The sequence below is a fragment of the Hypomesus nipponensis genome, chromosome 24 (genome assembly GCF_054491055.1).
Source record: "Hypomesus nipponensis isolate SF chromosome 24, ASM5449105v1, whole genome shotgun sequence".
Taxonomy (NCBI): Eukaryota; Metazoa; Chordata; class Actinopteri; order Osmeriformes; family Osmeridae; genus Hypomesus; species Hypomesus nipponensis.
In genome coordinates, this window is record NC_140384.1 from 1,742,501 (window position 1) to 1,759,304 (window position 16,804).

The window sequence follows — 16,804 nt, forward strand, 5'->3', positions numbered from 1 at the left end:
AAGTTGTTTTGTGTAGATGTTTAGCCATTATATTCAATTTTTTAGACTTTCATTTCTTTATTGCTCTAAAGTGCTTTTCTTCTCCTAATAGCGTTTTCAATGCATTTACAAAGTTTCGCATGTAACTTCTGTCTGTATTTTTTTCTTGATGTTTGAAGTGTTATAACATGCTTCTGTGGCTTTATATATTGAAAAGGTGTTTTGTGTAGATGTTTAGCCCTTAGATTCACTTTTTGAGACTTTCATTTTGTCTTTGCTCTAAAGTGCTTTTCAGCTCCTGAATAGCGTTTTCAATGCATTTACAAAGTTTTGCATTTAACTTCTGTCTGAATGGTTTTCTTGATGTTTGAAGTGTTATAACATGCTTCTGTGGGCTGTTTATACATGAAAAAGGTGTTTAGTGAAGATGTTTAGCCCTTAGATTCTGTTTTTGAGACTTTCATTTTTTTATTGCTCTCAAGTGCTTTTCAGCTCCTGAATAGCGTTTACGATGCATTTACAACGTTTCGCATGTAACTTCAGTCTGAATGGTTTTTTGATGTTTAAAGTGGTATAACATACTTCTGTGGCTGTTCATACATGAAAAAGGTGTTTAGTGAAGATGTTTAGCCCTTAGATTCTGTTTTTGAGACTTTTATTTTTTGTATTGCTCTATAGTGCTTTTCAGCTCCTGAATAGCGTTTTCAATGCATTTACAACGTTTGGCATGTAACTTCTGTCTGAATGGTTTTTTGATGTTTGAAGTGGTATAACATACTTCTGTGGCTGTTTATACATTGAAAAGGTGTTTTGTGTAGATGTTTAGCCATTATATTCCGTTTTTGAGACTTTCTTTTTTTCTTTGCTCTCAAGTGCTTTTCAGGTCCTGAATAGCGTTTTCAAGGCATTTATAAAGTTTGGCATTTAAATTCTGTCTGAATGGTTTTCTTGATGTTTGAAGTGTTATAACATGCTTCTGTGGCTTTATATATTGAAAAGGTGTTTTGTGTAGATGTTTAGCCCTTAGATTAACTTTTTGAGACTTTCATTTTTTCTTTGCTCTAAAGTGCTTTTCAGCTCCTGAATAGCATTTTCAATGCATTTACAAAGTTTGGCATTTAACTTCTTTCTGAATGGTTTTCTTGATGTTTGAAGTGTTATAACATGCTTCTGTGGGCTGTTAATACACGGAAAATGTGTTTTGTGTAGATGTTTAGCCTATATACTCCCTTTTAGAGACTTTAATTTTTTCTTTGCTCTAAAGTGCTTTTCAGCTCCTGAATAGCATTTTCAATGCATTTACAAAGTTTGGCATTTAACTTCTTTCTGAATGGTTTTCTTGATGTTTTCAGTGTTATAACATGCTTATGTGGCTGTTTATACATGGAAAAGTTGTTTTGTGTAGATGTTTAGCCATTATATTCAATTTTTTAGACTTTCATTTCTTTATTGCTCTAAAGTGCTTTTCTTCTCCTAATAGCGTTTTCAATGCATTTACAAAGTTTCGCATGTAACTTCTGTCTGTATTTTTTTCTTGATGTTTGAAGTGTTATAACATGCTTCTGTGGCTTTATATATTGAAAAGGTGTTTTGTGTAGATGTTTAGCCCTTAGATTCACTTTTTGAGACTTTCATTTTGTCTTTGCTCTAAAGTACTTTTCAGCTCTTGAATAGTGTTTTCAATGCATTTACAAAGTTTCACATGTAACATCTGTCTGAATAGCTTTCTTGATGTTTGAAGTGTTATAACATGCTTATGTGGCTGTTTATACATGAAAAAGGTGTTTAGTGAAGATGTTTAGCCCTTAGATTCTGTTTTTGAGACTTTCATTTTTTTATTGCTCTAAAGTGCTTTTCAGCTCCTGAATAGCGTTTACAATGCATTTACAACGTTTCGCATGTAACTTCAGTCTGAATGGTTTTTTGATGTTTGAAGTGGTATAACATACTTCTGTGGCTGTAAATACACAGAAAAGGTGTTTTGTGTAGATGTTTAGCCATTATATTCAATTTTTTAGACTTTCATTTCTGTATTACTCTAAAGTGCTTTTCAGGTCCTGAATAGCGTTTTCAAGGCATTTACAAAGTTTGGCATTTAACTTCTGTCTGAATGGTTTTCTTGATGTTTTCAGTGTTATAACATGCTTCTGTGGCTGTTTATACATTGAAAAGGTGTTTTGTGTAGATGTTTAGCCTATATACTCCCTTTTTGAGACTTTAATTTTGTCTTTGCTCTAAAGTGCTTTTCAGCTCCTGAATAGCGTTTTCAATGCATTTACAAAGTTTCGCATGTTACTTCTGTCTGAACGGCTTTCTTGATGTTTGAAGTGTTTTAACATGCTTCTGTGGTTGTTTATACATGAAAAGTTGTTTTGTGTAGATGTTTAGCCATTATATTCAATTTTTTAGACTTTCATTTCTTTATTGCTCTAAAGTGCTTTTCAGCTCCTAATAGCGTTTTCAATGCAATTACAAAGTTTCGCATGTAACTTCTGTCTGTATTTTTTTCTTGATGTTTGAAGTGTTATAACATGCTTCTGTGGCTGTTTATACATGAAAAAGGTGTTTTGTGTATATGTTTAGCCCGTAGATTTTTTGAGACTTTCATTTTTTCTTTGCTCTAAAGTGCTTTTCAGCTCCCGAATAGCGTTTTCAATGCATTTACAAAGTTTCACATGTAACATCTGTCTGAATGGCTTTCTTGATGTTTGAAGTGTTATAACATGCTTCTGTGGCTGTTTATACATGAAAAAGGTTTTTAGTGAAAATGTTTAGCCCTTAGATTCTGTTTTTGAGACTTTCATTTTTTGTATTGCTCTAAAGTGCTTTTCAGCTCCTGAATAGCGTTTTCAATGCATTTACAAAGTTTCGCATGTAACTTCTGTCTGAATGGTTTTTTGATGTTTGAAGTGGTATAACATGCTTCTGTGGGCTGTTGATACACGGAAAATGTGTTTTGTGTAGATGTTTAGCCATTATATTCCGTTTTTGAGACTTACATTTTTTCTTTGCTCTAAAGTGCTTTTCAGCTCCTGAATGGCGTTTTCAATGCATTTATAAAGTTTGGCATGTAACTTCTGTCTGAATGGCTTTCTTGATGTTTGAAGTGTTTTAACATGCTTCTGTGGCTGTTTATATAGGAAAAGTTGTTTTGTGTAGATGTTTAGCATTTATATTCAATTTTTTAGACTTTCATTTCTTTATTGCTCTGAAATGCTTTTCAGCTCCTAATAGCGTTTTCAATGCATTTACAAAGTTTTGCATGTAACTTCTGTCTGTATTGTTTTCTTGATGTTTGAAGTGTTATAACATATTGAAAAGGTGTTTTGTGTAGATGTTTAGCATTTATATTCAATTTTTTAGACTTTCATTTCTTTATTGCTCTAAAATGCTTTTCAGCTCCTAATAGCGTTTTCAATGCATTTACAAAGTTTCGCATGTAACTTCAGTCTGAATGGTTTTTTGATGTTTGAAGTGGTATAACATACTTCTGTGGCTGTAAATACACAGAAAAGGTGTTTTGTGTAGATGTTTTGCCATTATATTCCGTTTTTTAGACTTTCATTTCTTTATTACTCTAGAGTGCTTTTCAGGTCCTGAATAGCGTTTTAAGGCATTTACAAAGTTTGGCATTTAAATTCTGTCTGAATGGTTTTCTTGATGTTTTAAGAAGGCTCAAGGCAGGCAGGGGGAGGCTCCTGTGCAGACAGAACAGTAAAGTGCTGTCAGTGCAATCAGGTTGTGGAGGCAGAACAATTCTCCATGCACCTTTCTGACCGCCATGTAGAGGAGACATGTGACACCTGTGGGGCCAAGGTCCAAGGTTCTGTTGGCCTGTTGGAGCATATAGAACAGTTCCATTATTTATCCTGGTTGGCTCAACCTCCATCGCCAACTTCAACAGGTAGCTCCACCACACCATCTCCAAGGCCCACACCATCTCCAAGGCTAACGGCCACACCATCTCCAAGGCCCACACCATCTCCAAGGCCCACACCATCTCCAAGGCCCACACCATCTCCAAGGCCCACACCATCTCCAAGGCCCACACCATGTCCACGGCCCACACCATCTCCAAGGCCCACACCATCTCCAAGGCTAACGGCCACACCATCTCCAAGGCCCACACTATCTCCAAGGCCCACACCATCTCCAAGGCTAACGGCCACACCATCTCCAAGGCCCACACCATCTCCAAGGCCCACACCATCTCCAAGGCCCACACCATGTCCACGGCCCACACCATCTCCAAGGCCCACACCATCTCCAAGGCTAACGGCCACACCATCTCCAAGGCCCACACTATCTCCAAGGCCCACACCATATCCAAGGCTAACGGCCACACCATCTCCAAGGCCCACGCCATCTCCAAGGCCCACAGCATCTCCAAGGCTAACGGCCACACCGTCTCCAAGGCCCACACCATCTCCGCCTCCAACTACATCTCTGCTCCCTCCTCCAACAGGTTGCTCCAGCACGCCACGCCACACTCCTCAAACTCCACTTAGGCCAGCTTCCATTGATTGGGAAGCTTTTCTCCCCAATCAATTCAAAAAGGTTATACAGCCAGCAGATCGGGTGTGGATTGCCAAGGTCCTCTATGAGCCTACAGGTCAGCTGAGGCAGAAAATGGAGGCGTGCTGGTTTCATCCACCACTGCAGCACAAACCGTCTCCTCCCGAGCCCGGGTGGCACTTCCGGCAGAGGATGTTCCTCTGGGCACCAATGAGGATGTGGGGGATTCCTCTGAAATGTACGCGGTGTGACCGGAAAATGCACCACTCCGGGATCTACCCGAAGGTGAGGGAGGTGATAGATGTGGATACCCGCTACTACTTGGTGGGAGGGGACTATCCACGTTGCAGCAAGTGTATGCTGCCGGTCTGCCCATGGAGCCAGGAAATCCTTGCTCAACTGGATGTGGCACATACAAGCCTCTTTCCCGCTGTCCTCACTACACAGCTAGCCCTGGATAGGAAGTGTATGACTTTCCTGAAGCCAAGGACCAGTGGGAATAGTTCCTCCTACCTCCAGTCTGCAGTAGAGGAAGCACACAGTGAGGAGTGGGCACGTCAGACCATCCGCTACCTGTCTGACTGTGAGCTTCATTTGAAGATGGCTACCTTCGTCTGTTCTGCAGCTGGCCATCTTCCTCCTCCACCCTTCAGGCCCCTTCCACTTGCCCAGTGGTTTGAGACGGTCCACTCTAACGACATCCTCAGCCACCTGGAAGAGATGAAGGGGGTGATCACCTCTACCTATGGTAGCATTCTGAAGATGGACTCTACAAAGAAGGTGAGGGTTTTAGCATTACTTTTATTTACTCTGATGTTAACCAATTGGAATGGATATAAATAGTTTACTTTATCATCCCAATGATGAAATAGTATTAATTTTAGTAAGCTTGTACCGTTTTTTTAGAAAGTTCTGTTTTTGTTTGTTTTTCACATCACCAAGAAGCTGGCTGGCAGTATAGGGGACACCGCTGCATGGATGTCCAACATCGGCAACGAGCTTGGCCAGGTTCTGAACAGTGTTCTGACGACAGGTGAAGGTGCAGGGCTGGAAGAGTTGTGCCAGGGCATCGTCACACGTTATGAGAATGCTGGACAAGCTGAGCCTGAGGCTATCTATGTTGACTGGGACTGCTGCAGCCAGTCAGGTGGGATGCTGAAATTGTTACTTTATGAAATATACATTGCAGATTACAGTATGTAATTAACTTAAGTTAATTATGATGTAAAAATATTACACAAAAAATAGATGATCACATCTGTAATAATCAATGTTTGTCTTTCACAGGTGTGTCGTCAGTGCTGAGACTCTTTCGACCATGGAAGTTGGTCGTCCGTTTAGACGTCTTCCACTTCATGCGAAGGTTTAACTGCGGCCTCACTACTGAGCACCACCCTCTCTACGGTACCTTTTGCTCCAAACTTTCTGCCTGTATCTTTGAGTGGGATCAGGAGGATGTGCAGCGGCTTAAGGAGGCCAAGAAAGGGGAGTGGAAGAGCAGCCATGGCGGAAATGCTCCCACTGAGGCACTGCTCTTGGCCAGTATCAGCACTGGTGAAATGGCAAAGCACTGCAGGCGGAGGACCCGTGCCATGGAGGAGATCCGGGTCATGATTTCGGGGCTGCTCGAATCGATGTGGGAGCTGACTGACACCACGGGGCTGCGTCTGGTGAACCCTGACAGCATGCACCATGTGTGGGAGGTGCAGCAGAAGCACCTGGAGTGCATCCAGGACCCTGCAGGGGTGGAGTTGTACACCAAGACAGGGACACTGCAGAAGGGTGGCAAAGTCCTTGACGTCCTCAGGTGTGGGAGGGGGTCCTCCTCCCTCGAGAGTTTTCACCGCCACCAGTGTGCTTTCGTTCCAGGTAAATTTAAAATGTTAACTTGCCGTATGCTGTTAAAAAAAAGTTGGTGTTATGACATAGTATGCACTTGAATTATTCAAATAACAATGTAACTGTCACTTTGTATTTAATAGGTGTTAATATCTATTGACTTCATATTAATGGTTGACCTAACCTGAGTATTTTGTTTCTTAGGCTTTCGATGCAATGCATTGCACACACAAATGTACATGCTGGAGGGGGTATCGAGGTGGAACATGAACCGGGCAAAGGAAGCTGTAGCTGTGGTGGGGGCATCAACCCTGAGGACATTTGATGTTCGCTTGATGTCTCACCTAAACAGCATGAGCCAGCGGGTCCTTGGTTGTTCTCTGGTTCCAGAATTCACCCCACCTGGAAAACCTACTGGTAAGATAGCTCTCAGATCAGCACTGACCATTTGAGTATTACTTCCTCTCCCACTTTTCTTTTTTCTGCCACCCCCAGCCCTCCTCAGAGGACATGGGAGTGGGAGTGAAGATCGTGCTGTACATGGAGGAGATGTGTCTGTGTTTGTGTCCTTTCCTCTTCTTTGACTATGTGTTTAAACACTGTGTTACAGGCGAGCGCATTGCAGTGGAGTACCTGTTGGCCCAGTCCAATAGAGGCGACCTGCTGGTCCCACAGCAGCTGCCAGATATCTCCACAGAGGAGCTCGAGGACGACGGGGGTGAACCCGACGTCACGGTGTGCCAGGTAGCTGACCTTAGGGAAGGTGATCCTGATCCCCCAATATGTGCCGTGGAAGCCCAGGTGACACTGGAGGGTGACAGTGGACCCCGATCCCTGGATGAGGACATCATTGTGGAGGAAGACGACACACAAGACAGCACATCAGACCAGGTAATGTAACACCTTTCTCAAAAACAAGATATGTAACAAGTTCGCTAATGATATGCCACAAGTATCATACGTTTGTCAAGTAAAACGTCAAGTATTACGTTTTATGGAGAGAGAAAAAAGGTCAACATTGCTCAAATAGTTCAAAGAAATTGACACATTTATGTACATGTTTTTTTCATGATTATCACTTTTCAGAAGAGCCGATGTGACTCCAGAGGTGTCTTGGGCTGGGATGCGGTTGATGACCTGGCAGCCTACCTGGTTGGCCTGAACCGAACCATCACTGCCTTGTCGGCAAAAGAGGAGGCTGACATTGTCCATCTCTACATGGCTCTTCCTGCTATGGACAAGGAACCTGTGAGGTTCGGCCAGAGAGCAAGGAAGAAGACCGTGGCAGGACCTTGGAGAGCGCCCAGGAAGCCGAGTGGCTCTGCTCCTGGACAGCAGGCGGCAGAGAGGTGATTTGACACAATTCATAATCATTTCGGTTCATTACAAATCATTGAATCAGTAGGCTGTACTGCATCAAACCAAGATTGAAAAACTTATGGTGAATTTCAAATATTATTTTGTGATTATATTAGTTTGTGGGGGGCAAATTGGGCTGTTCACAGGTGACATTGATATGGTTGCTATTACCATTTTTCTTAGTTTACAGCCTTGTTTAAAGTCCGGACCATATCATCCTTCTTTCCCACAGACTGTTCATGACTCACGGGCAGGCAGCCCAGGACCCCGAAGTCCACAGGGTCAGCGAATGTGTTTGCCTGAGACTTTTAAAAGAGTTTCAGCAAGCACGAAACAGGCCCAAGGACACAAGGAGTAGAACTCTGCCCATCCCGCAGTCCATTGTGGTGGCCTACAGCCATCTGAAACAGCTGCTGGAGGACAGCAGGGTTGTTCTGGAGAAGACCAACGTGGTTCTGATACCAGTTAACAACACAACAGTCTCTTCTTGGTGAGTCTTGTTTTTTACGTTTGTACCTTTCCTATACAATGATGACATTATATTATTAAACTGCAAGAAAAACTTTCACCTGCTTGCTTGTTAGAAAATACTAAACATAGGAGGATAGGCTACTTTGTATTGAATAACTAACTGAAGCTACTGTATGCATTTTTGTTTTTTAGGCTGCTTTTAGGAGGGATAAGAGGAAGGACAGGGACATGCTGCTGCAGGGCACCGTACTCCCCAAACGGTTTGAACTGGCCAAGGACTCACTCCCTGAAGCCCAGACTCTTCCAGGTGCTCCTGTGCAGCATGGGCATGAGGTCATGGAGTTTGAGGAGCCAGAAAACCGGGAGGGTGAGGCAGTGATACGCCCTCGGCATAGTGTTGGATCTGCCTTGGCACAGCACTACCAGCCTGGGTCATATGTATGGCCTGGTTCTGCTGGCTCTGCCTCGTTTGAGCATGGTAACCTGCCGCCGCCGCCACCACCACCACCACCATCTCCTGCCTGGGGCTCGTATCAGCAGGGTTACCTGCCACCACCATCTCCTGCCTGGCCCTCGTACCAGCAGGGTCACCTGCCATCACCACCACCACCATCTCCTGCCTGGGGCTCGTACCAGGAGGATTACCTGCCACCACCACCTTCTCCTGCCTGGGGCTTGTACCAGCAGGGTCACCTGCCACCACCATCATATCCTGCCTGGCCCTCGTACCAGCAGGGTCACCTGCCGCCACCACCACCATTTCCTGCCTGGCCCTCGGACCAGCCACCCTTCCAGCCACCTCCCCCCTTCCAGCCATCTGCTGACCATCCACAGTCCCTGGCCCCTCCACCACCTGGCACCTTTGTCCAGCCAAGGCAACGTACGTGGAGACAAAAAAAAGCTGCCCTGGAGAACGAGGAACTGATGGCTAGGGGTGAACCTCCACGGAAGAAGTTCAGGGATACCTACCAGTACATTTGCAAGCAGTGTGGGCAGGGAAAAAACAAAAGTACTGGTCACACCCAGCTGAAGGGGCGGTGGTACTGTCCAGCCTCAGGACTCACCCTGGCAGAGTGGAAAGACCAGTTGACCAGTCTTGCCAGTGGTAAATAAATTGTAAAATACTGTATATAATAGTTATGTGTAAATAGTTAAGTATTGTATATAGTTGATATTGATATTTTAATTTCTGTGTTTGTGCATTGCATGGTGTTCTAAAAAAAATTGAACAAACAAAAAAAAGATAAATGTATATATTTGCTAAATATATACTTTCAGGTTTAATAAAGTGACCAAAGTTCCTTAAATTTTATAATACTGTATATAATAGTTATGTGTAAATAGTAAAGTATTGTATATAGTTATGTTTTTAATTCATGTGTTTGTGCATTGCATGGTGTTAAAAAACAAAACAAAAAAACAAAAAATTAAGATGTATATATTTGCTAAATATATATTTTCAGGTTTAATAAACCGACCAAAGTTTCTCAAATTCTGACTTCGGGATTGTTTTTCTCCTATTCCTCCTATACTTTATTCCTAGAACTCTTGCAAAGTAACTAAGTAGCCTACCAGTGCTATTACACTTTTTGTCAATTGTTTACACACAAATACATTTTTGTCACAAATACTGGTACTTGAGACACAATGACCACAACATGTAACTCATGCACCAACCCCCTGAACCAATTCTGCTACAAGCACAATTCCTGCTTTACATTCAAATTGCAGTTCTAAAACACACTTTTTTCAAAACGCTACACACAATTCTCTGCATTTGGCTCAATTTTCATGAAGAAAATCTTTTGTTTTCACAAGGAACACACAGGAGAAGTGAGGGGTTTAGCCCATTGTGTGTGTGTGTTTTTTATTTGTGAGTAGAAAGTATGAGGTATGCGTTCAGAAAATGTGTGTTAACAATCGAGAAAAACTATTAAATTTCAGCAATTCTGGAATATCCCTCTGCCAATGACAATACATTTCTGGCTTTCTGGCTTTGATCTTCCTGACCTTTTTTCTCACCTGGTTTGTGGAGAGGGACAGAGTGGAGCACAGCAGGGGAGGGGGGGGATGAGTGTTTGATGTTGTAGGGGCTATATATATATATATATATGAGACAACTAACCCCTTAATCAGGATGAATGACACATAGCACTTAAAATACATCAAAAACTGATTTATTGAGTATGTTATGACACACATTGATTTTGGTTCTGGCTACTCTTAAACAATACATAAAATATTCACACAATTCACTTAGTAATACGAGCAATATACACGTGATACGAGAAAAAAAAAAAATGTTATTGCATGGTGTTGGTGATTGCTGACACGGTGCACAGCCTCATCGGATCGAATCCCGCAGGAGACGACGTGTCAATGTCGTTGATAAAAGTGATGAAAATAAGCGCACATGTGTGTGAAAAGAACTTTAAAGGGGATGTGAGTGGAGAAAAAAACATGACAATTTGTTTGTTTTTCTCCTTTTCTCTTTCCGTTTTTTCTCTCCCCCCCCCCCCCTCTTTTTTCCTTTTGCCCCCCGCTAGCAGTCCCTTTTGCCCCATTTTTGGCCGAGTGGTTAAGGCGATGGACTAGAAATCCATTGGGGTCTCCCTGCGCAGGTTCGAATCCTGCCGACTACGAGCGCCCTTTTTAATCAGAATGAGATAGAGTTTCTTAGTCGTTCGCAAATGTCAGGAGCTGTCTTCGGTTGCGCTGAGGTTGACACATTTCTCGTTTCGGGGCCCTGAACCCTCACAGACAGAGACACCGACAAGGAATGGAACCCTAACCACACTTGGAATATTTGCGCATTCATGGCCGCCCCATTGCGGCAGTGGACGCGTTTGCCTTTTAAGGACGTGCTCTGCTAGCGTTTTCAATGCATTTACAACGTTTCGCATGTAACTTCTGTCTGAATGGTTTTTAATGTTTGAAGTGGTATAACATACTTCTGTGGCTGTAGATACACAGAAAAGGTGTTTTGTGTAGATGTTTAGCCATTATATTCAAATTTTTTGACTTTCATTTCTTTATTACTCTAAAGTGTTTTTCAGGTCCTGAATAGCGTTTTAAGAAGGCATTTACAAAGTTTGGCATTTAACTTCCGTCTGAATGGTTTTCTTGATGTTTTAAGTGTTAAAACATGCTTCTGTGGCTGTTTATACATTGAAAAGGTGTTTTGTGTAGATGTTTAGCCATTATATTCCGTTTTTGAGACTTTAATTTTGTCTTTGCTCTAAAGTGCTTTTCAGCTCCTGAATAGCGTTTTCAATGCATTTACAAAGTTTGGCATATAACTTCTGTCTGAATGGTTTTCTTGATGTTTGAAGTAGTATAACATGCTTCTGTAGCTGTATATACACAGAAAAGGTGTTTTGTGTAGATGTTTAGCCATTACATTCCGTTTTTTAGACTTTCATTTCTTTATTGCTCTAAAGTGCTTTTCAGCTCCTGAATAGCGTTTTCAATGCATTTACAAAGTTTCGAATGTAACTTCTGTCTGAATGGCTTTCTTGATGTTTGAAGTGTTATAACATGCTTTTGTGGCTGTACATACACAGATAAGGTGTTTTGTGTAGATGTTTAGCCAATTATATTCCGTTTTTTAGACTTTCATTACTTTATTGCTCTAAAGTGCTTTTCAGCTCCTGAATAGCGTTTTCAATGCATTTACTAAGTTTGGCATTTAATTTTTGTCTGAATGGTTTTCTTGATGTTTTAAGTAATATAACTAGCTTCTGTGGCTGTTTATACATTCAAAAGGTGTTTTGTGTAGGTGTTTAGCCCTTAGATTCACTTTTTGAGACTTTCATTTTTTTATGGCTCTAAAGTGCTTTTCAGCTCCTGAAGAGCGTTTTCAATACATTTACAAAGTTTCGCATGTAACTTCTGTCTGAATGGCTTTCTTGATGTTTGAAGTGTTATAACGTGCTTCTGTGGCTGTTAATATATGGAAAAGTTGTTTTGTGTAGATTTTTAGCCATTATATTCCATTTTTTAGACTTTCATTTCTTTATTGCTCTAAAGTACTTTTCAGCTCCTGAATAGCGTTTTCAATGCATTTACAAAGTTTCGCATGTAACTTCGTGTTATAACATGCTTTTGTGGCTGTAAATACACAGATAAGTTGTTTTTTGTAGATGTTTAGCCATTATATTCCGTTTTTTAGACTTTCATTACTTTATTGCTCTAAAGTGCTTTTCTGCTCCTGAATAGCGTTTTCAAGGCATTTGGCATTTAATTTTTGTCTGAATGGTTTTCTTGATGTTTTAAGTAATACAACTAGCTTCTGTGGCTGTTTATACATTCAAAAGGTGTTTTGTGTAGGTGTTTAGCCCTTAGATTCACTTTTTGAGACTTTCATTTTTTTATGGCTCTAAAGTGCTTTTCAGCTCCTGAATAGCGTTTTCAATGCATTTACAAAGTTTCGCATGTAACTTCTGTTTGAATGGCTTTCTTGATGTTTGAAGTGTTATAGCATGCTTCTGTGGCTGTTTATATATGGAAACATTGTTTTGTATAGATGTTTAGCCATTATATTCCGTTTTTGAGACTTTAATTTTGTCTTTGCTCTAAAGTGCTTTTCAGCTCCCGAATAGCGTTTTCAATGCATTTACAACGTTTCGCATGTAACTTCTGTCTGAATGGTTTTTTGATGTTTGAAGTGGTATAACATACTTCTGTGGCTGTAAATACACAGAAAAGGTGTTTTGTGTAGATGTTTAGCCATTATATTCAAATTTTTAGATTTTCATTTCTTTCTAAAGTGCTTTTCAGGTCCTGAATGGCGTTTTCAGAAGGCATTTACAAAGTTTGGCACTTTACTTCCGTCTGAATGGTTTTCTTGATGTTTTAAGTGTTAAAACATGCTTCTGTGGCTGTTTATACATTGAAAAGGTGTTTTGTGTAGATGTTTAGCCATTATATTCCGTTTTTGAGACTTTAATTTTGTCTTTGCTCTAAAGTGCTTTTCAGCTCCTGAATAGCGTTTTCAATGCATTTATAAAGTTTTGCATGTAACTTCTGTCCGAATGGTTTTCTTGATGTTTGAAGTGTTATAACATGCTTCTGTGGGCTGTTGATACACGGAAAATGTGTTTTGTGTAGATGTTTAGCCATTATACTCCGTTTTTGAGACTTTCATTTTGTCTTTACTCTAAAGTGCTTTTCAGCTCCTGAATAGCGTTTTCAATGCATTTACAAAGTTTTGCATGTAACTTCTGTTTGAATGGCTTCCTTGATGTTTGAAGTGTTATAACATGCTTATGTGGCTGTTTATACATGAAAAAGGTGTTTAGTGAAGATGTTTAGCCCTTAGATTCTGTTTTTGAGACTTTCATTTTTTTATTGCTCTTAAGTGCTTTTCAGGTCCTGAATAGCGTTTCGCACAAAGTTTCGCATGTAACTTCTGTCTGAATGGTTTTTTGATGTTTGAAGTGGTATAACATGCTTCTGTGGCTGTTTATACATTGAAAAGGTGTTTTGTGTAGATGTTTAGCCATTATATTCCGTTTTTGAGACTTTCATTTTTTCTTTGCTCTAAAGTGCGCTGTTAATACACAGAAAAGGTGTTTTGTGTAGATGTTTAGCCATTATATTCCATTTTTTAGACTTTCATTTCTTTATTGCTCTAAAGTGCTTTCAGCTCCTGAATAGCGTTTTAAGGCATTTACAAAGTTTGGCATTTAAATTCTGTCTGAATGGTTTTCTTGATGTTTTAAGTGTTATAACATGCTTCTGTGGCTGTTTATATATGGAAAAGTTGTTTTGTGTAGATGTTTAGCCATTATATTCAATTTTTTAGACTTTCATTTCTTTATTACTCTAAAGTGCTTTTCAGGTCCTGAATAGCGTTTTAAGGCATTTACAAAGTTTGGCATTTAACTTTTCTGTCTGAATGGCTTTCTTGATGTTTGAAGTGTTATAACATGCTTCTGTGGCTGTTTATACATGAAAAAGGTGTTTAGTGAAGATGTTTAGCCCTTAGATTCTGTTTTTGAGACTTTCATTTTTGTATTGCTCTAAAGTGCCTTTCAGCTCCTGAATAGCGTTTACAATGCATTTACAAAGTTTGGCATTTAACTTCCGTCTGAATGGTTTCCTTGATGTTTGAAGTAGTATAACATACTTCTGTAGCTGTATATACACAGAAAATGTGTTTTCTGTAGATCTTTAGCCATTATATTCCGTTTTTTAGACTTTCATTTCTTTATTGCTCTAAAGTGCTCTTCAGCTCCTGAATAGCGTTTTCAAGGCATTTACAAAGTTTGGCAATTAACTTTTGTCTGAATGGTTTTCTTGATGTTTGAAGTGTTATAACATGCTTCTGTGGCTGTTTATAAATGGAAAAATTGTTTTGTGTAGATTTTTAGCCATTATATTCCGTTTTTGAGACTTTAATTTTGTCTTTCTCTAAAGTGCTTTTCAGCTCCTGAATAGCGTTTTAAGGCATTTACAAAGTTTGGCATTTAAATTCTGTCTGAATGGTTTTCTTGATGTTTTAAGTGTTATAACATGCTTCTGTGGCTGTTTATATATGGAAAAGTTGTTTTGTGTAGATGTTTAGCCATTATATTCAATTTTTTAGACTTTCATTTCTATATTACTCTAAAGTGCTTTTCAGGTCCTGAATAGCGTTTTAAGGCATTTACAAAGTTTGGCATTTAACTTTTCTGTCTGAATGGCTTTCTTGATGTTTGAAGTGTTATAACATGCTTCTGTGGCTGTTTATACATGAAAAAGGTGTTTAGTGAAGATGTTTAGCCCTTAGATTCTGTTTTTGAGACTTTCATTTTTGTATTGCTCTAAAGTGCCTTTCAGCTCCTGAATAGCGTTTACAATGCATTTACAAAGTTTGGCATTTAACTTCCGTCTGAATGGTTTCCTTGATGTTTGAAGTAGTATAACATACTTCTGTAGCTGTATATACACAGAAAATGTGTTTTCTGTAGATCTTTAGCCATTATATTCCGTTTTTTAGACTTTCATTTCTTTATTGCTCTAAAGTGCTCTTCAGCTCCTGAATAGCGTTTTCAAGGCATTTACAAAGTTTGGCAATTAACTTTTGTCTGAATGGTTTTCTTGATGTTTGAAGTGTTATAACATGCTTCTGTGGCTGTTTATAAATGGAAAAATTGTTTTGTGTAGATTTTTAGCCATTATATTCCGTTTTTGAGACTTTAATTTTGTCTTTCTCTAAAGTGCTTTTCAGCTCCTGAATAGCGTTTTCAATGCATTTACAAAGTTTCGCATGTAACTTCTGTCTGAATGGCTTTCTTGATGTTTGAAGTGTTATAACATGCTTTTGTGGCTGTAAATACACAGATAAGTTGTTTTTTGTAGATGTTTAGCCATTATATTCCGTTTTTTAGACTTTCATGACTTTATTGCTCTAAAGTGCTTTTCTGCTCCTGAATAGCGTTTTCAAGGCATTTGGCATTTAATTTTTGTCTGAATGGTTTTCTTGATGTTTTAAGTAATACAACTAGCTTCTGTGGCTGTTTATACATGAAAAAGGTGTTTTGTGTAGATGTTTAGCCCTTAGATTCACTTTTTGAGACTTTCATTTTTTTATGGCTCTAAAGTGCTTTTCAGCTCCTGAAGAGCGTTTTCAATGCATTTACAAAGTTTCGCATGTAACTTCTGTCTGAATGGCTTTCTTGATGTTTGAAGTGTTATAACATGCTTCTGTGGCTTTAAATACACAGAAAAGGTGTTTTGTGTAGATGTTTAGCCATTATATTCAAATTTTTTGACTTTCATTTCTTTATTACTCTAAAGTGTTTTTCAGGTCCTGAATAGCTTTTTAAGAAGGCATTTACAAAGTTTGGCATTTAACTTCCGTCTGAATGGTTTTCTTGATGTTTTAAGTGTTAAAACATGCTTCTGTGGCTGTTTATACATTGAAAAGGTGTTTTGTGTAGATGTTTAGCCATTATATTCCGTTTTTGAGACTTTAATTTTGTCTTTGCTCTAAAGTGCTTTTCAGCTCCTGAATAGCGTTTTCAATGCATTTACAAAGTTTGGCATATAACTTCTGTCTGAATGGCTTTCTTGATGTTTGAAGTGTTATAACATGCTTTTGTGGCTGTACATACACAGATAAGGTGTTTTGTGTAGATGTTTAGCCAATTATATTCCGTTTTTTAGACTTTCATTACTTTATTGCTCTAAAGTGCTTTTCAGCTCCTGAATAGCGTTTTCAATGCATTTACTAAGTTTGGCATTTAATTTTTGTCTGAATGGTTTTCTTGATGTTTTAAGTAATATAACTAGCTTCTGTGGCTGTTTATACATTCAAAAGGTGTTTTGTGTAGGTGTTTAGCCCTTAGATTCACTTTTTGAGACTTTCATTTTTTTATGGCTCTAAAGTGCTTTTCAGCTCCTGAAGAGCGTTTTCAATACATTTACAAAGTTTCGCATGTAACTTCTGTCTGAATGGCTTTCTTGATGTTTGAAGTGTTATAACGTGCTTCTGTGGCTGTTAATATATGGAAAAGCTGTTTTGTGTAGATTTTTAGCCATTATATTCCATTTTTTAGACTTTCATTTCTTTATTGCTCTAAAGTACTTTTCAGCTCCTGAATAGCGTTTTCAATGCATTTACAAAGTTTCGCATGTAACTTCTGTCTGAATGGCT

The 16,804-nt window shown here is 39.4% G+C and overlaps 2 protein-coding genes and 1 non-coding gene across 3 annotated transcripts; all 3 read left to right on the top strand.

Annotated features, from left to right (window-relative positions):
- Window positions 1-4,752: 4,752 nt before the first annotated feature.
- Window positions 4,753-6,493, top strand: LOC146232661 (uncharacterized). The gene is made up of 5 exons (XM_084690006.1): window positions 4,753-4,818; window positions 4,942-5,274; window positions 5,401-5,641; window positions 5,782-6,363; window positions 6,477-6,493. The coding sequence occupies exons 1-5, from the start codon at window positions 4,753-4,755 to the stop codon at window positions 6,491-6,493; spliced, it is 1,239 nt and encodes a 412-aa protein (XP_084546132.1).
- Window positions 6,494-6,548: 55 nt separating this feature from the next.
- LOC146232662 (uncharacterized) lies at window positions 6,549-8,663 on the top strand. Its single transcript, XM_084690561.1, has 5 exons — window positions 6,549-6,750; window positions 6,944-7,224; window positions 7,420-7,682; window positions 7,925-8,182; window positions 8,356-8,663. Exons 1-5 carry the CDS (start codon window positions 6,567-6,569, stop codon window positions 8,540-8,542), a joined length of 1,173 nt encoding a protein of 390 aa, XP_084546687.1. The 5' UTR covers window positions 6,549-6,566; the 3' UTR covers window positions 8,543-8,663.
- A 2,057-nt stretch (window positions 8,664-10,720) lies between these two features.
- trnas-aga (transfer RNA serine (anticodon AGA)) lies at window positions 10,721-10,805 on the top strand. Its single transcript has one exon. It is a non-coding gene; the product is annotated as a tRNA-Ser (tRNA).
- The last annotated feature ends 5,999 nt before the right edge of the window (window positions 10,806-16,804 follow it).